At 40.1% G+C, this 24435-nt stretch overlaps 3 protein-coding genes across 6 annotated transcripts; 2 read left to right on the plus strand and 1 right to left on the minus strand.

Moving 5' to 3' along the window:
• Window positions 1-2828: 2828 nt before the first annotated feature.
• Window positions 2829-4138, plus strand: LOC103984354 (transcription factor bHLH94-like). Its single transcript, XM_009401840.3, has 3 exons — window positions 2829-3367; window positions 3445-3810; window positions 3915-4138. The coding sequence occupies exons 1-3, from the start codon at window positions 2843-2845 to the stop codon at window positions 4008-4010; spliced, it is 987 nt and encodes a 328-aa protein (XP_009400115.2). The 5' UTR covers window positions 2829-2842; the 3' UTR covers window positions 4011-4138.
• Window positions 4139-8927: 4789 nt separating this feature from the next.
• LOC103984014 (uncharacterized) lies at window positions 8928-18177 on the minus strand. Its single transcript, XM_018826063.2, has 8 exons — window positions 18039-18177; window positions 17838-17954; window positions 13722-13948; window positions 13398-13609; window positions 13174-13276; window positions 12719-13089; window positions 10538-11045; window positions 8928-10142 (listed from the first exon to the last, which is right to left on the minus strand). The coding sequence occupies exons 1-8, from the start codon at window positions 18154-18156 to the stop codon at window positions 8997-8999; spliced, it is 2802 nt and encodes a 933-aa protein (XP_018681608.2). The 5' UTR covers window positions 18157-18177; the 3' UTR covers window positions 8928-8996.
• Window positions 18178-18209: 32 nt separating this feature from the next.
• Window positions 18210-21598, plus strand: LOC103984015 (putative clathrin assembly protein At4g40080). Of its 4 annotated transcripts, XR_010486803.1 has the most exons (7): window positions 18210-18352; window positions 18546-18740; window positions 18926-19106; window positions 19413-19500; window positions 19599-19918; window positions 20000-21397; window positions 21521-21598. XR_010486803.1 is itself a non-coding variant. In XM_065108096.1 (6 exons), exon 6 carries the CDS (start codon window positions 20174-20176, stop codon window positions 21215-21217), a length of 1044 nt encoding a protein of 347 aa, XP_064964168.1. In that variant the 5' UTR covers window positions 18210-18352; window positions 18546-18740; window positions 18926-19106; window positions 19413-19500; window positions 19599-19918; window positions 19986-20173; the 3' UTR covers window positions 21218-21551. The 4 variants fall into 4 exon arrangements, 3 of the variants coding, with proteins under 3 accessions (XP_064964168.1, XP_064964167.1, XP_064964169.1); XM_065108096.1 differs by having other exon boundaries at window positions 19986-21551; XM_065108095.1 differs by having other exon boundaries at window positions 20000-21551.
• The last annotated feature ends 2837 nt before the right edge of the window (window positions 21599-24435 follow it).

The raw sequence follows: 24435 nt of genomic DNA on the forward strand, positions 1-24435 counted from the left end.
TTTTTGTTCTTAGATTCTTGTCACGTTCTGAAATGCCGAACCCAAAAAATTCTTGTTAGTTTGGGTGTTCCTTAGATCTCGATGCCAGCTGATCTAACCTGACATAACCAAACTTGTCCCTGCCAAACATGGTGTGTATCAATTTGTATCAGTTGTGTATTGTCCCAATGCAAATCCTTAAAGTCAGTACGGAATGTGAGCAAAAAGAAATGGAAGAAGCAGCATTTGGTTATGGGGGCCTGTCATCACCGGGTGGTCTCTTTCAAAATCTTAAATCAACATCAGTCTTCATCGGAAGACAAACAAATTTGGCACGTGTGTGTTTTCTATAAATATATATTTTTTAGTTTTTTTAAAGATACTCGTCTCTCTTTTTTAAAAAATATTTTTAATTTAAAAAATATCCAAAATACCTCTCAAAAGTTGTCTTGCCAAATTTTTTTACAACTTTTCAATTGTTACAATTTTTTTATTTTAACTCATTTATAGTATTTTTTTAATAGCATTTACAGTATTTTATTGAGGTATCGAAAATATTGTAAACGTTATTTAAGAACATTGTAAGTGATATTATATTGCTCATAAGCCATTAGAATATTATATTCTTAGGCTTGTGGTTAGTTTGGTTGAGGTTAGAAGTCCATTTAGATCATTTACATTATTTTCAAGTAAGTTTTATAATAGGTTAGAAGTCCAAACTGCTTTAAAAAATAAAGAAAAACTGTTTAAAAAAATAAAATGAGAGTGCTGATTGAAAAATACTCTAAATATGGGTATTTTCTTAAAAATCACTTTATATATATATATATATATATGTGTGTGTGTGTGTGTGTGTGTGTGAGAGAGAGAGAGAGAGAGATTGTTTTTGCCAATAGACCATAGGCATGAGTTTGTGGTGTCATTATGCAATGCATGATGGATCAAATAAATTAGCACAAGAAGATTGAAGTGACCACACTATGCTGATTTATACCAAGTGGTAGGAAAATGATAACCTCAGAACTCCACATCCACATGCAATACTTGATACACTGGTCCAATAAAATTCAACATAATGTTTTCCAAATGAAGTAGAACCTACAAAGTAGTATTGATGAAACCAGACACAGGGAATTTATGATGAGTGGAAGATGAATCACAATACATGCCTATCCAATGTTAGAATTTAATCAGCATTTAGGGTACTAATACTCCTAACAATTGAATGATATAGCCAATTTTCCTTTTTATTATGTAAACTATTTAATTTTCTGTTCTTGCCTCTCTGGTCAATTCAGATCTCTCGAAATGAAATTATGAGACACCAGCCTCTTTCACTGAAATCAGAAGCAACAACTGTGCAGGCTATTGCAGAGAAGCACAGGTCATGTCATGATTGCCTACCTCTTGACTAGATTTGTCCCCAAGTGCAGGTGAATAATTCCTAATTTCTTGTAGACAACACATGAACAGGCATGACAAAAATATCAAAGCAAAGCTATTGAAAGTGAAGTAAATGAAGGCCAATCTCTCTAAGCCTGCAACAAGGGGCTGCCTGCCTGGATTGGTGATTTGATGCAAACCAGAATGGCTTGTGGAATCCCCACATCATGTCTCATGTCTAAGACTCACCCACCCTGATGCATACCCACATGACAGAGATCCAAAGAACTGCAGTCCAACATGAACCATGAAGCTAAATGCAGTGAGGAATTGTCTGTTGAGGAGTCAAACATGCTTTTTGTGGTGATTGCTGTGTCCACCATGGAAAGTCATACATTATGATTTGAAGCAGCAACCAGATTGAGGTCTTGTTTGATGCAATCTGCTTAAAAGACTCTCTGCATTCTTCTTTGGAAGTGGATTGCCATTAGAACAAGTTGAATCTTGTGGTGTGGTCCAGTTAGAAGGTGAAGCTTATTTTATTAGGACTTCAAATCATATCCAACAAAGAAGATAACCAAATTGCAGCTATGAGACAAGCTGCTGATTTGTTCATCCCAACAAATCTGATGTTGGGAATACTATGTCTCTATTCATTAGGATTAATGTAGTTGAACTGATAAAATAATGCTTAAACAAACTTGTTTTCTGGCTTAGTTACCTTCTTCTATATTAATATGAGAGCTAAAATGTTTGAAGTTATACCATTGCTTGTGAGACTCTTAGTATTATTCTTCTGTGATACAGACACTGGTCAACCACTCACTTAAATTTAGTCATAATTATGTTATTATCCATTAATGACAGTGCTTTTATAAATACACTGTAGTTAAAAGTAAAAAGGGCTGTACATTATAGCAGACTAAAAGATTCACTACAATCTTATTCATCTGACCTAACAGCACCCATCTGAAATCACTATACTATGATGTCAGTCTAATTCCTGAAACATGATGAGAGAACCAGTACCTGTGTCAATTTGAATCCTTCCATCTTCTGATCCATTACACCATATCAAAGAAAACCTGCTGACATATATAGGGGACAGACATATAGGAAGGATCAAGGCAGCCTGTTGTGGCAGATGGTTGCAGAGGAATTGCTGTGGCCGGCACAAGGTTGGGCATGGCGATCACATGACCCTTTTGGTCTCAACAAAGTGACATGCTTCCTTACACTTGGCTCTCACTCCTCAGCCTCACGGTGTGAAGAAGACAAGGAGAGCATCTGAGCTCCCGTTGCCATCTCCTTTTCATGTCAGCCTTTCCGTTCCCTCCGATCTCTGGGCCCTGACATCCAACCAAATCATATGCGGATCAAAACAAAAGCAGCCCCCCTTTCAATCCCTTTGTACATATCTGTAATGACAATCCATGGGAGCCCCTCTCACCACCACCCTACTCTAGCCCACCTCACCACCATGTTCCTTGTTGCTTGCTTGGACTCATGTGCCACCCCTGTGTCTTCTTCTTTTTCTTTCACTGAGGCCTTTAGGGCTGTCCCGAGGCATCTGTGTGTGGTTGGAGCGCTCTGTGTGGGAAAAATGGCATCAGAAGCTGTGGTGTTTCAGCATGACCTCCCTGGTGTCGCCATGAAGGAGCTTTACGACGTGGGAGGTGCGGCACCGGGCTATGGCTTCGGTGGTGAACGAGGAAGGCATGGCAGATGGAGCACCTGTTGCTCCTCCCCGGTGCAGAACTTCGACGACTGGGATGTGGATTCGCCGCCGACGCCGGGTGCAGCTGCTGCTCGCCGAGAGGAGACGGCGGGGACGGGGGAGGCCGTGGGACGGAGGAAGAGGCAGCGCACCAAGAGAGTGAAGAGCGAGGAAGAGGTGGAGAACCAGAGGATGACTCACATCGCTGTGGAGCGTAACCGGCGGAAACAGATGAACGAGTACCTCGCCGTGCTCCGCTCCCTCATGCCGGCCTCGCACTCGCAAAGGGTTTGTCTTCCCCTGCGCCATAACATCCTCAGTTGCACCATGTCACTGCCTCAAGCTGCTCGTTTCTCCATGGACAGGGCGACCAAGCATCGACGGTTGAAGGCGCCATAAACTTCGTCAGAGAGCTCGAACAATTAGTCCACTCCCTCGAGGCTCGGAAGCGAGTCAAGCAACGATCCAAGGCATCTCCTTTTTCTGCCTTCTTCACCTTCCCTCAGTACTCATCAGCCTCTTCACCCTGCACGAACACCGAGAGCAGCGGAGCCGCGGCCGACGTCGAGGTCATCGTCATCGAGAGCCACGCCAACGTGAAAATCTTCTCGAGGCGGCGAGCCGGACAGCTGCTGAAGCTGGTGGGCGGCATGCAGAGCCTGCGACTCACGGCGCTCCACCTCAACGTGACCGCCGTCGACGAGATGGTGCTCTACTGTCTCAGCGTCAAGGTACAGTACTGAGATCGCAGTCCTTGATTCGGTTCTCTCTTCTCTTGATGCCATGGATCGTGAGTTGACGCTGGTCGCTTTGGATCATACCTATGTTTGTGAAGGTGGAAGACGGTTGCCAGTTGACGTCAGTGGATGAGATTGCCACCGCAATCCATGGAATACTTGCAGAGATCGAAGAGGAAGCTGGTCACAGCTAGTCAAAACCCCTTCTCTCTCAGAGCCGAATGACGACGTAATGCTGCTGCGGTACATGAGATTGTATGCAATAACTCTGATATAACTCGATGACATCCTTCTCTTTCCGATGATAAGTTTACGTTCCTTAGTGTCGAGCTTTACACATCATATAATTAGGACTAAAGATCACAAAAAAGTTTGCTTCTCTTACTCTGATCTTACTTCAAATGATTCTACTTCGAAGGATCAGCTCAATTTAGTATTTTGCCAAGGGTTTAGAAGTTTTTCTCCTTCAAGAAAATATCTTTGGAACAAACTAAACAGTAGCTATAAATCTACAAGTCAACTAAATTGGTGCTAAATGAGACGATAAATGGAAGAGGAAGAAGAAAGTACCCATATACAACCTTCAAAACTAGATAGATGATCTCTCTTAAAGGAGGTTCACTCGATGGAGTAGCTTTGGGAAGTAATATTTAGGCGTTTGATTGTGCTTTGAGATGTACAAGTAAATAGTATCATTGATTCCTCCTTTTATCTTATAGTCCTGTTTGAATCCCTTCAGAACAAGAAGAAGGGGGCTCTAAGGTATGTTAAGCTTAGAAAAATATCATATTTTGAGATCATCATCTAACTTAAACGTCGGACGGATCTTATCGAAAATAGTCTTGATATAGAACGTCTAAGTTGACATTCGTTCTTGCCATCATCATCACATCGAGGTGCGCTTCCTAAATATTATTGGTCGAGTTGGCTTTGCCACTCGAAGAAACCGACCAAAATTTCATAAGCGATAATATAAATGTTTTTTTAAATATAAATAAATAAATATATAGATAAATAGATGTGGCAGATGAACGAATAAATAAATAGACAGATAGATAGATGGTTATATAGATGGAGAGATTGATGCAGTGATGGAACACCTTGAATTAGTCGAACGATCACGAAGGAAGGATTTGTGCCATGGAAGCTCAATAAAGAAATAGCAAGCGAAAGGCATAGCCAAGTGGCCAATGATGTGTCGAGTTCCCATTCGTCACATCGCAATCCGATCCATGAATCCGACCAATCATCTCTTAACACAAAATACTATTTATTATTCGAGACTTGTTGGGTCACAATGGAGGCTCGATTAGTGCTTAAACCACTTTGCGATGCGACATTAATCACGTTCTCGATTGCTTGATATGGTGACACCATCGAATCTTGACTCTTATACATGCAATATGCCACTAGGTTAGCTTGATATGTCACAATTGAGCTGCGATAACCTTTAGATTTGCTTGCAGTAGTAGAATCTGGTGATGAGCTCGAAGAAGAGGAGATGGGTGAGAAGGAGAGGAGGACCTCACTGTCACACAGCTGCTCTCTCAGCTGCGCTGTGTGCAATCCCTCTCCTCAGCTTCTTTTCGATCAAGAACCTACTTGTACTTGCCACAGAGATCCCTTCTTAGCAGCATCGAAGTACTGAACAGCAAGTGGCATGAAGAGGCCGGCGCCCGTCACAGACTCGAGACTCATTCATGCCAATCTGCCCATCTGGGGTAATGCCTCTCTCGGTCATCCTCATCGAGAGTTCTCTTTGCGGATTCTGATTGCTTATGTAGCAGAAAAATTGGAACATGCATGTTTAGCCGACGAGGATGGCGTTGATGGGAGGGAATTCTCCTTGATGGATGGGCTGGCTGACGATGATGGTGACTGCGGCAGCGTCACGGCGGCTCTGTCGTTGCCGGGAGAGAAGAAGCGCAGGTGAGAGCTCTGGAGAGGAGCTTTGAGTTGGAGAACAAGTTGGGGCCTGAGAGGAAGCTAAGGATGGCGCTGGAGCTGGGCCTCCAGCCGCGGCAGGTGTCTGTCTGGTTCCAGAAGCTTCGTGCCCGGTGGAAGACCAAGCAGCTTGAGCTACGAGGCGCTCCGCCTCGACTACGATTTGCTCCACCGCGATAATGAGTCATTCTGGCTCAGGCGAGTCACGGATTCAATAGTTCGACTGTCAAGCCCTTTCTGAACGATTGGTTTCCTTCAACGCTGTTGTTCGTGTCGTGGTGCAGATTGAAGAGCTGGAAGCCAAGTTAGCTGGAGAGGAAACCCTGAGCTTTTCCTCCGTGAAGGAAGAGCCAGTGGTCTCTGATGCCGAGACCAAGGCCGCGGCCGGGGAGGAGGTGGAGTCCCGATCTGTTCTGATCTACAAGGACGGTTCGTCGGACAGCTCTGGACTCAACGTCGAGAATGCCCACCGTCTCCGTGTATCCTCCCCGCAGAAGCAAGCGCCGACGCTCCCCGCGGCCGTGTGAGTCGAAAGCTCAGCCTCTTCCGTGCCGACTTCTGCACCGATACATTCAAACCCGGATCACCACCCGCACCACCACATGTTGAAGGAGGAGGACGCGGAGGCTTGCCTCTGCCGGGAAATCATAATTAGTTATTTTTTAGTATTTCGTGTATTTTAAAAAATTATATTAAAATCTTTATATTTATAAAAATAAAATATTTAATTTTTTTTTTTTTATGGTGTCAACTCTACTAATAGAATATTTATTATATGTGTTAAGTAATAAATCAAAATGACGTAAAATCAATACGTGCTCATTAATAAACCCTATGACATTTTCATTAGTAAAATTGGTAATTTAAATAGAAATAAGATTAAATATTTTATTTTTATAATTATAAAAATTCTAATATAAATTTTAAAAATATAAAAATTACTAAAAAATTATATATATATATATATAATTAACTCATTTCATCGGTCGAGTAACTAAAGATAACTAATTATTAGATGACTATAATGGTATTATTAGATGAAAGAGAGGGCTTTAATAATAATTTCCTTTTTCTGATATTTACATTTTTATACATTTTACATCTTATCAAATCTATTGGTGGCCCAAAATAATTCTTTATAAATGTTTCAATTATTTGGGACCGAATGGTTAAAGCATTGTTCTTAAGAGACAAAAAGAAGCTTTAGTTCGTCCTTTATAGCGCTCTCTTCGGCCTAAATGGTGGTTTATGGAAGGTTTAGACAGGCACAGATTCCTCGCCGCTTCCCCACTTATCTCGTTCGTCATACCCTCCTCTTCTTGAATCCGTCGTATCATCAACATGCGTTGATTGCAATCACCGACATGCTTCAGTGTAGCGGAATGGCATTTGGTTTCCCCATCTTTTTTCTGCCTCTGTTCCACTTATCATGTACATCAGGTAAAGATCCCTCCCCTTCCTGCCTTCTGCCTTAGTTTTGTGAGGTTTTGGTTGCTCCGCTTCCCTTGAAACTGTGCTCTTATTTTGGTTGATTGCTCTTTACGGCGGAAAGATTAATTTGGAGATGTGATTAGATATTATTCTTTTGCTTCTTGATTTAGGGTCAGGGTTTTACGGCCGGACGCAAGTTGAAATGGGTTGCTTATAAAAGTCTACGATGTAAATGGAATTTAGATCAGAGATCGATCGAGGTGCAGTGTCAAGGAATTTCCTTTTTTTTTATGGAATTCTTCATGATATAGAGTTTCAGCCTGTGAGTTATGATCAATGCTTGCCACTTCAGGATCTCATGAATGAGGAGTGAGGCATTGAAATTGACTTATGAGGGCCAATATTTCATGAACTGATGGGTGGCGCGTTGAGATTGATTTAGTACAAAACTGTGAGCGGGGGCTCTAATTTGCTTCCAAATTGCTGTGCAAATTGTGAGAATTACACAGTATAAGATGGTAGATTTATGTAGAATATGACTAATTGTTGAATCTAGGTCTTTTTCTGTTCCCTCCTTGTGGATGTTTGGGGTTTTGGAGGGGTTGCTTGGGGTGGGCTGGGGTTGGCCCTTGACATTATTCCTCATCATCTAGTTTGTCATTTTCCTTTATATTTCTTTCTCCTTCACTTTCCTCTTTTTGATCTCGCCCGATGTATTCATGCTGTTATTTTCTCTTGCTAAAGGCAAAAGAAGAAGAAGAAGAAGAAGAAGAAGAAGAAAGCAGATTTGAAGTCTGCATGCTTGCCAGTTGTATCCTTATTTAACTGGAATTTGTACCACTTTTTCTTTTGAGTATTCTAGCTACGGGGGCACATCAAGTTGGTCTTGGAACCATGCTTATACTGTGACCTCTCAGCCTATGCAACCTTACTGAAAATAATAAATTCCTTATATCTTGCTTCAATTTCCATGTAATGTGACTGGAAGCTATTGGATCTCTAGGTGTCTTCCTGATACAATGTTCATGTTTATGTGAAATGTGAAGTACAGTTACTTTATCAGTTAGAAACCCAAACAGTTCATCTTGCCACTATCAACACATCTGGTACTGTTGTCTCCACATTAACCCTAGAACAAGCATCTCAAAATCCTTGAGGAGGATAGTTAATCCTCTTTTTATTTTTGTGATATTAATCTTTGATAGTGCTTACGGACTGGGATGCTTAAATGCAATTTGGCAGCTAGCATGGCAGTTTTTTTGGGCATTGACAGACAATAACCTTTTCAATAGTTGGCACGTGTTATAACGCTGACACAAGCCTCCCAATTTCATTGATTTGAAGATAGAGTCAAGATAAATACAGAAAATAAGAAAGAGAGAGGAAAAGAGAAAGAAAAACTCAACCAGCAGCCATCAGTGGTCTCCTCTATGGACTTCCCTGTTTGGTGAGTTTAGTTGAGCGTAGATATAGGTGTATCAAGGGTTGGAAATAAATGGTTGTGGTAAAGGTCTCCGAGATTTGGTTTTCATTTGTATAAGAGTGTGGTGATACACTTCAATGAATTTTATCATTGTTGTTTGTATATTTATTTTCTCATATATTCACCGAAAAAGCCAAAACGAAACAAGTATAACAACTTTATCTAATTAAAATGATATAAATTTTTTTTTATGGTAGAATGAAACTGAAGTTGACTCAAAACTAGACTTTGCCAATGTTTGGTAGACACAGAATAAAACTGAAGTCGATTCCTCATGTGTCAGCAGCCTTAAATTTTTATGTACAGAACTATGGACTCACTTTTAAAGCCATCGTTTGTAAATGAGTATATATATCCTCTTGACAATTTGCCCAAGCGAAAAGTATCCAAGAAAAAGCACTACTAAGAAACCAAAATATGATAGTGGAAGGTTCATTAGTCCCATAAGTTTACCAATGGGACTAAATGGAATTATGATCCCGATAGCAGAAATTGTTATGGTTGAGAAAACCACAGGCCATGTTGCCATATCCTGTATGAAGGGAATTTTTTCTGTTCTAATCATGTGGATGATAAGAGCCTGCATAAGAAGACCCTCAATAAACCAAGCAGAATGGAAAAATTCAGAATCTGAAACTTGGTCTGCTTCATAATAAAAACGAAGGAATAAGAAGGTGCCAATATCAAATATCGAACAAACTGGCCCATTCCATAGGATGAAAACTGGTAGTTCTGTTGCAGACCATCCCTGAGGAACCTTTGCATATCCGTCATCTACCTTGTCCCATGGAATTGCAATTTGGCCTAGATTGTAGAGAAAATTCTGAGTCAGAAGCTGTCTGGGACTGAGTGGCTCAAATTGTATGAACATAGTCGCTATAAAGAGAGAGATAATGCTTCCAATATTAGCAACCAAAGACATTTTTATGTATTTCATTGTGTTTCCATAGGTCAGCCTACCATGTTCAACACCTGAGACAAGAACATTTAAATCCTTCTCGAGTAGTATAATGTCGGCTAGATCCTTTGCTACACTTGATCCGGAGTCAACTGAAATTCCAACATCTGCAGCTTCCAATGCAAGGGAATCATTTATTCCATCACCCAAAAATCCAACGACATGGTTTCCTACTTTCTGCAGTGACTGAACTACCCGAAGCTTTTGAGTTGGTGTAAGACGAGCCAGCACTGTGGCTCTTCTAACAGCCTCATGAAACTCAGTATGTTCAAGAATGTCAAGATCTGGGCCAGTTGTCACATGAGTTGTTCTGATGCCAACTTCTTTACAGACCTTAATGGCTAGAGACAGTGAGTCACCCGTTAACACCTTTGCTTTTACTCCCTTCTCTGCTAGTTGCCACAGTGCTTGCTTAGCTGAGTTTTTTGGTGGGTCAAAGAAGGAGATGAGGCCAAGGAAAACCATGTCTGATTCTAGTGCTGAATATTTGGTAGGCCCACTTTTAATTATCTGCAATTATATGAAAGAAAAACAGCAAGGTTAGTTGACATATGCCCCTAGATGACTAACTATTTTCTGAATGGTGAAGCATGAGTAACAACTAGTAAAATACTATGATCAACTAATTATAGTGATGAATAGAGAATGTAACTATTGTAGAACAATGTTAAAATTTAAAACAATTATAAATTGCAGCCTTTTGAAAACACATTATATGTAATGCATAACAACTTCAAACTTATGTAAATCTCAAGAGAATTTAGATGTTTGGTGCTAATTCTGTTGTTCATTTGAAATGATTAGCCGTAATCCATGATGCTTCAAATTTTTTTTTCTACTGTTAAGAAAAATCAATTTCAAGCAAATTCTGTAATTCAATTGAAATGGAGTAAGTGGTCACATACCGTGTTTTCCCTTTTCATAGCTACTCCGAGGACTCGCAATCCATCATTACTCAGTTCTTCACTCTTTTGGAGGACAACTTCACGATCTTTGGGAGTCAAGGTCAAATTTACTCCTTTATCAATGTCCTCGATCAAGGTAGAAATACTTAAAACTTCTTCAAGTGCCCCCTTTGTTATGACATATTTGGTTGTATCAAAATAGGAGCCTTGTTCATCCCATATGCTGTCTAGATCTCTCTCAATAATTACAGACATCCTTCTCCTTACAAAATCAAAAGGAATCTCTTCTATCATTCGCCATTTTGATGCCTGGAATCTGTACCCATTTGTATATGCATAAGCAAGAATTGCATCATCTATAGGACTATTAGCTTCAGTTTTGAAGTAAGAATTTAGAAATGCAAATCTTAGTACTCTTTCATTTGGAAACCCCCAACTATCCATATGATGTACCATTATGATACGATTCGTTGTTAGTGTTCCTGTTTTGTCGATGCACAAAATATCCCTGCAAAGAAAATGTATGGCAAAAGAATTACTTTTGGCAGAGTATATCTGTAATTGCTTAAATAGAAAATAAGTTGATAAATTAATATTTTATGCTGGTCTTGGACATCAATATCATTGACCTTTATTATTTTGTTAAATTGAAGCTAAAATAACATTAGTACCCTAGGCATACATTTCCTCTCTCATCTATTTCATACTTTGTAATGTGACCTGACTTGGAATTTGAATATGGAGTACCCTACACCTCTCCAAATAAGATTGAAATCGCCCAATGGAATGTCAATTTCTTTACCATACTTTTGTAGAACATGATAAATTTCATGACATGGGAGCACGACAGTGATGTGCTAGCACAAATTTGTTGCCAAAATGAGTCTGCTTAATGAGTGCTTGTTCACAAAATTTATACACTTGTGTACTGAGATTGTGTCAGCACAATATGGCTGGGATGAATGGGCATGGGCTGAAACTCAAGTTCATGCATGAAGTAGTTGTCAAGACTCAGTATAAGTAACTGAAGCTTGTTTGCTTATGAATTATTTTTCAACCCTCCGTACTATTAGGCCAGGTCACTCTTTTTGGCATATCTATGTATTTTTGTGGCTGATGAGAATCATAATTTCTTTACTGTTATTTGCCATATGTAGTTCTATTAAGTTTAACCTATGTTTCCTCTTCTGCCAAGTTATCTTCATTTGAGATAATATCATCATAATCTTTTAAAGTCGTCATAACTCCAATTTCAGTTATTTAACCAAAATGTATTAAAATCTTATGACTTCTATTACTTCCATGGAACTAAAAATTTTATGGATCTTTCTGAACATTTCCAATTTCCAGATGGCATTCAACTGATTTGCTTAAGATTGAATTCCTTCATACCCAGTGATCTAGAAAATGTGCTTATTCTTTAATGTTTATTTTGGTTAGTCTCCTTTAAGTGCTCAATTCAGCATGAGATTCTTTATCAGCTTTTCAGATGACCATACTAAAGAAAATGCACTTATTCTCAAACACACTAATTTCAGCTATTTTTTTTGTGAAATTTCAGCTAGTCATTTTAGGTGTTATTTGTAACATACTGTAATATGTATACAGCACATTGTTGCTTGCTTTACAAGTTAGATTTACATCAATCTTAATTATATTTAGATGAATATGCTCACAGAAATCTCCTTACATTTTTAAAACCTCAATTTATCTTTTTAAAATGATCTGTTCTAAAAACTTTCTTACACCATGATATGTACTCTGTGATTGTTATTTTTGTTTATGGAAACAGATTGGAGTATGTCTTCACGTATGCTTATGTCATTTTAGTTTAATGATCTTCAGACAGGCTCTCTGGTTGACTATCTGTTGTAAAGAGCATGTTATGCAGAGCTAGGCCAAAAAATAGAAGTTCATATGAGTAGAAAATTTCATCATGGAAATGCTAATATTCCATACATTTTTATGCTTGTTGCTACTATAAATTATAAAAAGGAAAAATACTATCAAAATAAAGCAAACTTGCACACTATCTTATACAACCAACGACATGAAATCTTTTTTATTGATGTTTGACCTTAAACATACTCCAGCACATGCTTGAAAATAATTTTTAACATGCTATAAGAAAAATGTGTGCATTCAGAAGTGCATGTGGATGAAATAATTTTGCAAACTTACATAGCTCCCATGTGTTGTATGGTAGATAGTCGCTTAACTATGCATCTGTCTTTGGCCATTGCAATGGCTCCTTTTGCAAGATTTGTGTTCACAATAAGAGGTAACATTTGTGGTGTCAGTGCTACTGCTACAGAGATCCCAAATATAACACTCTCTCCCAAATTATGAGATGCATAGTAATCAGTTAAACTTATTATTGGGACTACCAGAACCATGATGCAAACAAGTGCATAGGATACACACCGAAGGCCATTTTCAAAGGCATCTGTATGTTTCTCTTGTCCCATTGTGGAAAATATTGTACTCATATATGTTCTTGAACCTGTTGATATGACTAATCCGGTTCCACACCCAGATTCCACACTTGTTCCCTGGATTTGATTTTCTTCATCAAGACATAGAGAAATAGTTGAGATTAAAAAATTCAGTCATATTAACAGATGATGTAGATTTACCATAAAGCAGATATTTTTTAGCTCTAGCAAGGGAGTGCTTGGATCTTCTATGATATCTGCTACTTTTTCCGTTGTTCCTGACTCGCCTGTTAAGGAAGACTGACTGTTCAAGAAGCAGGATAATGGTCATGCAATATATAGCGGCTTTATGGAAGTAGGTACCAAATGAAATAATTTGGTAGATCAATCCTAGAACTGAAGAAATCCATTTTTAGATATTGTACCTCACAATCAGGTCTTTGGATGTCACTAGTCTTACATCACCAGGAAAGAGATCCCCTGGGCTAAAATGGATAATGTCACCAGGCACTATGTCTCTGTAGTCAATTTGTACTACTAGTTCTGTCTGAATGACTTTTCCGGCACATCTCTGAACTCTGATCTGTGATCTCAGAAGTTCGGAGAGTTTCATGGCAGCTCTTGAACTATTATAGTCCTGTCATAGTAGTAGTTCTTTTTACGTGAATTATAATAGCATTTGATGCATTATAAGCAAAAAAAGAAGTGGAATATGATGGTTACAAACTCCCAAGGCTATGTGAAATTACCTGGTGGAATCGGATGCCTACGCTTAGCATAACTAGTATGAGCATAATGATTCCATTGGCATTATCAGATGCCAAGAATGAAAGTGTAGCCATGATGATAAGAATAATATTAAAAGGATGTATAAAAGCAGTGCACCAGAGCTGCCACCAGCTAGGAAAATTATGATCAATGGGAATATTTTGTCCACCTTCCAGCAATCTCCTTTCTGCTTCCTTGAAGCTCAATCCTGCAGGACAAGGAGCAGCAGTATCTACAGTGTTGCAGTAGCTTATACCTATTTTTCACATAGAATGTGATATAACATACTTTCTACTTTCCAAATTAGTAACTGTTACAGATATGACTTTTCTGTACTTAACATAGATCACAGTCAAGAGTTAATCAAGAAAGAAATATAGTTACATTCTGAAATCGAGAAAAAGACTTAATCTGGAGAGGGCAGAATTGAGTAAGAAACTAAGACACCAAAGGCATCTCTCAAACACGGAGCAAAACTATTGAGCTTTAATATATATATATATAATATCCTGAAAACTAATATGTCCTAACCAAGTCATTATTCAAAATAATTAAAAATAATGACTAATATGAAAATCAAAAGGTCAAGTGAACTACAAAACAAATAAGAACATGTATGCTAGAATCTGTATACAAAGTTTGGTATGCTAGGATAATTTACATTGATAAATCATCAATCTTGTGTGTCCAAAGAAGGAAAGTTTCTGAATGATTCTAGCTTTCTAAATCTTAACATGTCAATTGCTTATATTTTACCTAGGTTTTTTAAGTGAACATCAGTGATGCCAATAGATGTGATATAACTAATCTGTGTTTCTGGATTAAGCAAGCTGAATAAAACATGATGCTGACTTCCTATGATGTTTAATACATTATCTAGTTTTTTTGTTAATTTTCTTTCTGAAACTGCATTTCTTATGAAGCTTATTTTCTGCACAAATAAGGTTCCCACAGTTGAACAAGGGATTAGCTACAATTCCATGGAAGAGGATGTTGTGGTTGCCATAGGTGTCTTACAAAAAAGAATTTTAGCAAGAGTTTATCAGGAACATAGTCCTAGTTAAATTGAAGAAAAGAAAAGGTCCAAAGCATGTTAAGAAGCACCGTTGCAGTAAAAGGATATGTTGAAAAGATGAGAAGGAATAGAAGTCCACTAAATTAGGAATGATATTTCCAAGTCCAAAGATGGAGCAGTTCTAATCCTGCTGAATGTTGAAGTTCTGTACTCTGTATTAAAAATAATAAGTAGGCTATTGAAAGTAAACAACTGCTTGTAGGCGCACTTTATTCTAGCTGTTAAAATTGTTCAAATGTTGTTACATTTTCATATATAAGCACTATGACTGGTAAAAAAAAAGGACTAGATAGGGGTCTGGCTGATCTTTCTGTGGTTTAAATTGGAAGTAGTTTCCTGGACAATGTTGATGAACAAGGTTTTAGGTTTTAGGATTAGCACTCATCCAGAATTGTGGGAGTGAGGTGTCTTTTATTTTGCGCCCTTGCAATGAAAATTGATTGTGACAGACCAGAAAATAGGATTGAAAATATTCAGGACTAGCAAAATTGGTTGTGAATGGTGACCTTGACGGAACTAGCTTGGTGAATTGCTAACTAATTAGATAGTCATGATTGGCATCTGATCCTGATTACCCCCCCTAAAGGATTGGTGAGAGGATCAACTCAGTTGATCTCACCAATCATATTTACCATTTAATTAATGACATTACAAGTACTTTTAATTGATTGACATTTGACATCATGAAGGTTGATTCAAAATCTGGGTTGCAACCAACTAAACTAGGAGGTTGTGGTTGGAGAGAGACAATTTGAACATATTTTTGCCACTTTAGAAGTCGAATGTCCTTTTTGTCACCAAGAGGTTATATCAGGTAAGAGATGACTGCTAGCAATATATCAAATGATCTAAGCAATATGTATTGCAAACCAAGACTTCAGAAAACAAAAGGGGTAGCCAAGACAACTAGGAAGATCCTAAAAGATTATTACCTTGCACGTAAGAGGTCTGAAGTTCAAAAAGAACTTGGAATTTCAGCTGTAGATACAAGGAAATCGTCATCTAAACCGAGTTGGGACAATTGAATATAATGCTTTACATTGTCAGTTTAAAAAGACATGGTTTCTTGATTTCTACATAATGCATGTTTTATTAATTCAAATTTTATCTCCCATTTTTCATTTCTACATAAGGTTGCTCGGCTGAAGTTGTTCAAACATATCATTTTGCATGTAGTTGGCCAGCTTATATGGAACACTTGTTATCTCATGATGGCACGTTAGTGGCATGTGGTGTGCTTTTGAGAAGTAATCCTTGTTATGAAATTCTTTTTATTCAACCACATATAGCATTGCTGTAATGCTCAGCATCATACAATAATATTTGATTATGATATCAGCAAGCATTATCTTGGCAAAAAAATTGGCCATTTTGAATTGTTTGTAGTAGAGTGGGAAATTATTGTTAGGTGTTTTTTGTGAGGGAAGTCCAATAGGTTGTTATTTCCAATAAGGATTGTTGTTGTTTGCAATCACAATGAAGGAATAGGACTTGCATGCAATTATACAGAAATGTTGTAGCAATGGGCACATTTTTAATTACTAAAAGCCTCAATTTCCAATGATTAAAATGGAAATTTTGTTTCTTTTAGCTCCCCAAGGACAGAATTCTCCAGACAGGCAGTTCAAAGGACATGAAATCCTTTCATATTCTGTCTGTGAAATGCTTCTCTCTTATGCTTTTAAAACCTCCTACTTAAATACATTTTTTTACTGGTATACACTTAAGCATGGTTTGAAACTTCAATTTTTATTTTGAATCCATCTGGTGTCTAGAGTGAAACATTTGAGTAAGCTTGGACTGAGTTTAGGTTTTTTAGTTTATCAGTACCAAAGAAGTGTAAAAAACATGCAAATAAAAATATAAAATTAAGAAAATTTTGGAATAGTAAGAAAAGAGGGGAAAATAATTCCATTATAGATAATATGTTTTTAATATCAGAAGTTAATGAATGATTTATTTGTGAACTTCTTTTTCTTAAAAAGAAAACATCATTAAAATATTGTTTTCAAATACATTAAAAAAATCTTACAGGTAATTATGCTGATCTTTACATAATTATGAAATCACTAGCCTAGATTTATTAAGCGTTTAGTTTCAATTTCAAAATTTCACCTTCTCTCGAAGAATTATGCTCTCATTGATTTAATTTTTGCTTTATTTTTTGAAAATCATGTCGTGTTTGAAATGGAAAAACCAAAAAAAATGTTTTCATTGAGAACTTGAAACTTCAGGAAGCTTCAGACTCATGTTCAAATTTGGTTTTGATTTTGGATGGTTCAGAATTCAGACAGTGCTAACAATGTCTTCTTTGGATATGTCCACCATCTTAGATAACTTTCACTTATATTGTCCCTAATGAAAGTTATTTCAATTTAGTAATTTTCCATGAATGGAAATCATTATTCCTTCTTTCTTTCTTTGTAAAATTGTTCATTCATCTCATTTCCATCTTTGCTATACCAAATACTTTGGTTTTTCTGTTTCTAATCGTCCAACGTTCTAAATTATCAAACATGGTTAGCTTTTTGCCATCTTATGACATTGAAGCCTTTGAGATCTCGGGTATATTTGTCTAGCATAGCAAAGTTCTTTAGAAGTTTAAAATTTTATGTTTGCCTTGGAGAATTGTGATGTAAGTTGTGATTGAACTATGGTAACTTATAATGAAATGAACCAAGATAGTTAGCAGTCAAGTCATTTCTGAATTCTTTCAAATAACAGGAAATCATGGATGAGTGTTGAGTGATAATACAGCAGAAATGAAGTATCTCAAGCATACATAGCTAAAATAATGGAGGATGCACCACTGAGAGTAAGGCAATACTTAAATTAGTAGGTAGCAGTCGAATGAATTTCTAACATCTCTTAGATGAATGATGTAAACAGATGTATTAACTACTATCAGATTTCTAAAAAGAATCTATTTTCCATATAAGTGCTATAAATCAGGGAACAGAAGTAAAAGATCTTTCTTTGTGATCATCAAAATATTCATGCATGCCATGTTGTTAGACACTACCTCTTTCAGTAGACTGGACGTATTCAAATGTTAAGCTCTTCTCAGATCTGGCCAAAGCTTGAATCCATGAGTGGACTCTCTCCTCTGCCTCGGATCGTGGTCCAGCATTATTCTCCTCTGCATTGTTAGGAAGACATGAAAACCATTACAAGAACAAGAAGCAAAAGAATGAGGAGATTTTTCTTAGAAAGTTCTGATTACTTCCTACAAGAAGCTTTCTAAAACGAGAGATGAAAGCTCGTAAAACATTGTATTTCTCATTGGATCGATGCAGGTGCTTGCTCATGAGGCTCTGGCCTATGGAGACTGGTGCATCCATGGCAGACTAATTGACTGGTTGATAGATCACAGGAAGAGCTGCATGAGTGGATATGGTGGTGCAAAGGGTGGTGATACAGAATGGAAGACACAGGTTTTCTTGTCTCCCTTCCAACTACCATGCATGCTTTGGACTGGTGGTTGCAGTTGGAAGTCCACGAAGCTTGTTGTCACTTCTCTATGCCAAAACAATTTTGGTGAATTCAGTTGCTACTTTGCACCTTTTCTTCATCTTTGGCCATAGATTATGATCTATTCATTTTATTTAGGTCTTTAAATTTGACAGCAGTTTAACTTAACCAAAGAAAAGAAAAGGGCTTGGATAAGATTGTCCAATTGCATAATCTTTGGTTCTGTTTTCTTATGTTCTCTTTTTTCTTCTGTTTGCAGTGTTTGTCAACAGACAAGTAGTTTGCAATTCAAGGTATAGGTGTTGATGCCCAAGCTACTATACCAATGGATGTGTAGAAAAATATTGAATCCTATGTCAAAATAATGGGCTCTCATGGACAATTATGGTGGAAAGTGAAGTCTCCTATATTCCAAGCACACGACGAAAACAAAAAGATGTTCACCAAAGGTCAGGTAAGCCTATTTCGTCACAAGCACTAGCATATTTAATTTTGTTTATGTTATATGTGTTATGTATTTTGTCAAAATTCAGCCGGTGCACCATGCTACTGCACTAAAGGATCTGAGAGGTCAATATACACGATGTTACTTGTTGGTAGAGGAACTTATGTTTCTTTGGTTCAAACATTGCCATGCAGGAGGTCACAGAGACGCAATCGATAGATCACCAACCTTTCTTTTAGATACAAAGGCACCTGTCATGGCAACACCTATCTTTTAGATACAAGCTATTGGCTATTACATGAGCTCATTGGAAAGGGATGGCACAACTACCTTCTCAGTCAGCCAACCATGATCGATGCAAATTTATGAATGAAGGTGAGGCATTAAATTCTTCTTCGAGTTTGAATGGTGATACTTTCTCCTGTTCTTTTTGGAGAATATTTTTTTTTGCTTTTGGAGTTGGGATGCATGTTCTTTTCATAAGGGGAACAAAGTTATTGTCTTTGTTTATCTATCCATCACTCTGTGGTGAGACTCTTGTTGATTTAGTCTCTTATCACTCTAGTTTGAATTGTATTTTTCTTACCTTTTTTTTATTTAGATATTTTTAATAGACAGACGTAAATTGTTGCATCTCTTACTGTCTTTTATTTGGGTCTACAATAATGATACGTTTTGTAGATGGATCGTAGAAAATCATCCAAACGGTGTTCAGCTACGACGCATACAAATGTTGCAAGAACAAAATGGCATTGGAATCGGATTGAATGTGAGGCTGTTTTATATATTTTTTTTATTCGGATCAAATGTACTTTTAAAATATCAAGATTTGTAGCTGACCACATCTACCCTTGTCCTCTTATATAGGGTCAAACATGAAAACTCACGAGTTCGCACAGCCTTCGAAGTCAAACCTTTAATTGATGTTAGTGTGCACGATTCCCAGTAACTTGTTGCGCTGAAACGACAAAGAGTTGACCTCAATGTCAAGCATAAAACTGGAATTTGTGCCGAAGGTCATCTTCCCCTTACCTCAATGTCAAGCACTCTCTGTAGGAATCATGGAGGAGGGGGTGATGTCGAAGTCACGGTAATAAAGCATCATGCTACCTGTTTCGTCCGCCATGACTTGGTAACCCTACACCGTCTGCGTTGTGCTTGAATTGAATCAGTTGACAAGTTGGAGGGTAAATAATCCATATTCTGCTTTTTTAATTATTTTATAGAGTTATGTTAAATTAATTTTTCATTTAGAAAGCTTTATTCAGAGTCCACCGTCGTCGGACATTACCGAGTCCACTGAACCCCCCTTGTCGACGAGACAAATGGGATGAGATTGTTTGACCACGTGAAGACGACGTTGACCGGCGGCCCTCTTCATGCAGAAGAGGAGAGGGCGATAAATAGATGGATTCCGAGTTCCCTGCAGCAGAAAGCTGGTCATGGGTCGCAAGCTCCGCAGCCTCGTCGGCGCCCTCAAGGACACCGCCTCCCTCAGCAAGGCCGCAGCCACCGCGGCCGCTTTGTCCCCCTCCTCTGCCGCCCAGCTGGCCGTCCTACGCGCCACCACCCACCACCCTGCCGACGAGCCCCCCCACCCCCGCCACATCCAGGCGCTCCTCTCCTTCGGCCACGGGTCCCGCCTCTCGGCTGCCTCCGCCGCCGGCGTCCTCGCCTCCCGCCTCCGCTCCACCGGCGATCCCGCCGTCGCCTTCAAGTGCCTTCTCGCTCTCCACCACCTCCTCGCACGCGGCGCCTTCATCCTCCGCGACCAGCTCCCGCCCGCCCTCCTCCGCCACCCCGCCTCCGGCCGCAACCCCCTCGTCCTCGCCGCCTTCCGCCACGGCTCCTCCTCCGCCGCCTCCTGGGCCCTCGCCTCCTGGGTCCGCTGGTACGCCCGCCTCCTCGAGCTTCTTCTCTCCGCCTCCGTCCTCCTTGTCTCTTTCCCCACCGCCCATCGGCCCTTCGCCAAGCCCGACGACGACGACGACCGGGAACGGGTCACCTCCCTGCTCGACCAGGACCTGATCTCGGAGCTCGACGCGCTCGTCGGGATCGTCGAGGAGATGGCCGGCGTACCGGAGATGGTCGCCGTCGAGGGCAGCAGGCTCGTCGCGGAGGCGGTGAGGCTGGTCGAGGCCGATAGGGTGGCCGCCGAGCACGAGATCGAGATCCGGGTCACGGAAATGGAGGATCGACTCGGTTCACTCCGCTTCGCCGATTCTGTCGAGTTAGTCTGCTTACTGAGGCGGTTGGAGAACTGCAGGTATCGGCCGTGGGATCGCAAGCCGACGGTGGGAGATTGGTTCTGGGCCGGAGTCCGGGACTTGATGTACCGGGCCGAGAAGGTGGTGCTACGGAAGGAGGAAGAGGAGAGGCGGGTGAAGAGAGAGAAGGCGAGCGCGTCGGCTCGTGCATCCGACCGCATTCCGGTCGGGTCCAACCAGGCGGTACGGTTCGGATCGACAAGGTGGGCGGACCGCTGACGAAGGCTACGTGGAGGACACCAATCCCATCCAACGATGCTTTTAATTGGGTTCTTCCAATTCCTCATCTCGATCGTCCGATGGTGCATAATCGGAGTGGATCCGTGTCCTGCGTTGTAAATTGATGGAATTGTAAGATCCATAGGGGGCGGTGGGATTGTTGTTCATTGGGACAAAAAGGTGAGAGTTCAATTTTTTGTGTTAGTAGAAGGCCATCAAGGGAGTGATGGCATCATAGTGTATATAATAAGTATGGTGGTTGAGCTTGTTCTAGAATATGACATTTTCTTTTTGATTGGTTAGAATTGATGCAACATCTCATGTTCCAACATCATTCAAGTTTGAAGCTGGGAAGGCAAGTTTTCTTTTTATTTATTGAAACCTTAGTCTCAAGTTATTTCTTTTAGTGCTATTATGATTCTGATTTGTTTTTCCTTTTTAATTTTCAAAAGTAAATCTTTTCATATGTGCTGTTACGAACATATAAATTCGCCAAACTTTTTATTTGAATTTAGACATCAGTAATGTAGATTTTGTTGTTGTTGATGATATCATAATGATTGATGCAGTTGTTTCAAGACCTGTTTAGTTTTAGGCTGGAAAACCAAGTCCAAATGATGACTTGGTAATCAACTAAAGCAAATCTCTCTTTCATCAAGAAAAATGTTTCACAGATTAGTTCAACCTATATAAACCATGCGCATAATGACCGATTCAAATCTGCAAATCCAATTTCTGGGAAATTTTCTGCAGTTTCTTGTACTTGGGCGGCAGTAAAAGTGAAGTGCTGTGTTCTATCAGGAAGAGAAGTCCATCTGAATGATGCAAACGTTTCATCAACTAGCTTTGAATTCTTCGACCGCTCAGGAATTGGCAATTGCTGTCAGAAGAATTTTGGATCGGGATAAAGTTGCGTCCGAGAACAAAAGGCCGAAATTATAGCGTTGACTCAGCGGTGACACGTGTTGTGCGACGGGTACAAATCTTCGAGCCTCGGGAGGTCTTCAAGTCAACGATCAGAAGGTTTCCGTGGAGACAGCTCGCTCCTCCATGTTTGCACCGGCAATAATTGGCCTGAAATGAAAGAACGATGCATGAATCTTATAGGACACGAGTTAATGATGCTGAACAACATGAGAAGGATGAATTGAAATTTCTTGGCTTGCAATCCCACCTCTTTATCCCAGTCACATCTGATGGTTAGGAAGAAGCTGGAGGAAGAGGAAGAAGGAGAAGATGAAGAAGAGAAGTTATCATCACATCAGAGGACTACTTTTCCATCTGCTTGCTGTCCATGGACATGCTTGGCTTTGAATGAAAAGGAAAGCTTTCATATGCAGAGATATTTCCATCTCTATGGTGAAGGCTGAAAGGTGCAGATGAAGAAAAAGTTTGGGTTCTTTAAATGCTCCCCCCCCCACCTACTTGTAGTGTTGTCTCCTGGATTCCCTAGCAAAAGACAAAGTCTGTTCTTCATTTCTACCTCTGCAGATTTGCTCCATAGTATCCTTACAATTTTCTCCTTTTTCTTCCTCATCTCTTGGACCTTGAAACCTAAGACATCCCTTCTGTGGTCATGCAGGCAATTTCCACCCTCCAACTCTAAGGATGCATGACAAGCACTTGTTTTTTCAGAATAACTAATAATTGTGTATAAGCTCTATAGCTCATTTTTCAGTTAATATATTTGTAGAAATATCCTGTGTAAAAGATGAGTTACATGGAAATATTATTTATATGTATATATAAAGAGAGAGAAATTCATATTCAAAAACTTCATATATGAATACACAAGAAAAGAAAATGATACAATTAATCGAATCGAAGCACACAATGAATATAATCTCCACATCATTTGGTATTTCTTGACAAATATAATTTGTTTTGCTATTCTAAATGGTTATTTTGTTTTGAATAATGAAGATATTGTCACTTATCCTAAAGAGTGACACAATTCACTTCAAATGGGATTTTCCAGTGTTAAAGAGTTTAGTTGGGCTTGGGCCAGCTTGACTAAGAGACGGTGCTCCGTTTGGATCTGTCGGCAGAAGAGACTGTGTGATGATGCTACAGATGCTCGCTCGTATCGTCGCATGGCAATATCGATCTCTGGTGTCATCATGCGACAACGGAAACCCAAGTCAACGATGGCATAAAAGTTGACCCACGCCCAGGCAGCAGAGAGAGGAATCAGCGGGCGGATGGACGTACGTGGGATGGCACATGTGGAACCCATGCATGACCCACGTGATTCACACATACACACGCACGGACGCACGCAGCCCCTCCCCGGCGGTCGTGGAACGCATCCCTCCCCCTCGGCTTCGTCCCGCCCGGTACGACGTCCCCGTTTCCCCCTTCTCTTCCTGCTTGCCGCGGGACAGCACGCAGTACGATTCCGACGTTTAAGGTTCCCAGAACGAAGGCCAGTGTCCTGGCCGCTCTCGCTCACATGTGGAGGTGCGGGGGAGGTAAAAGGGAAGAAGACATCCGTAACGTTGGAATCAGGAAGACAGTGAAGCAACGCCTGAAATCATACGTGGGAGTGTCGTGGAGCTTGTTTCCTTGCTGCCGTGGTGTGGGCTCACAAGCAGATGTTCTATTCTCGCCAGCAATCGGACACGCCACCTCCGTCCAGTGCCAAAGCTAATGAATGACAGATAGATCTCACAGCCTTTATACATCAGGTTTTGTTCTTCACCAGCATGATTCTTTGGTTGCAGGCATGGAGGGAAAGGCATACATGTACACCTGTGATTGGGGTCGGAAAGCAAAAGGGTCGCATGTCCAGCCAAACTTGGAAGTGACCGGTCATGACAGAGGAGAAAGCATCCCACACTCCTCAGCTCCGATACTGTACTCCGAGAGAGAGAGAGAGAGAGAGAGAGCTTGCGACAATGATCCATGGCCTCCCATCTTGGCAAGCCCGGGGCTGCACGTCCCTCCTCCGCGCCTTCTTGTTTTGTTTCTTGTGGAGGTACTTCGATGGGGGTCATGTGTGGGGAGTGGCGATGGAGGAATGGGGACATGAGGGTAACAGTGAAAGAGGAGGGAAAAGTGGAACCAAGGCATTGATGGAAGGAGAGTCGGGAGACAAAGTAAGACAACTTTTGGCTCTCCCCTCTCTCTCTCTCTCTCTCTCTCTCTCTCTCTCTCTCTCTCTCTCTCTTGGGGAAGAAGCATGGAGACCATCGCCTTGATTCCACGTACCACTGTGC

The sequence above is a fragment of the Musa acuminata genome, chromosome BXJ2-5, assembly GCF_036884655.1.
Source record: "Musa acuminata AAA Group cultivar baxijiao chromosome BXJ2-5, Cavendish_Baxijiao_AAA, whole genome shotgun sequence".
NCBI classification, from domain to species: Eukaryota; Viridiplantae; Streptophyta; class Magnoliopsida; order Zingiberales; family Musaceae; genus Musa; species Musa acuminata.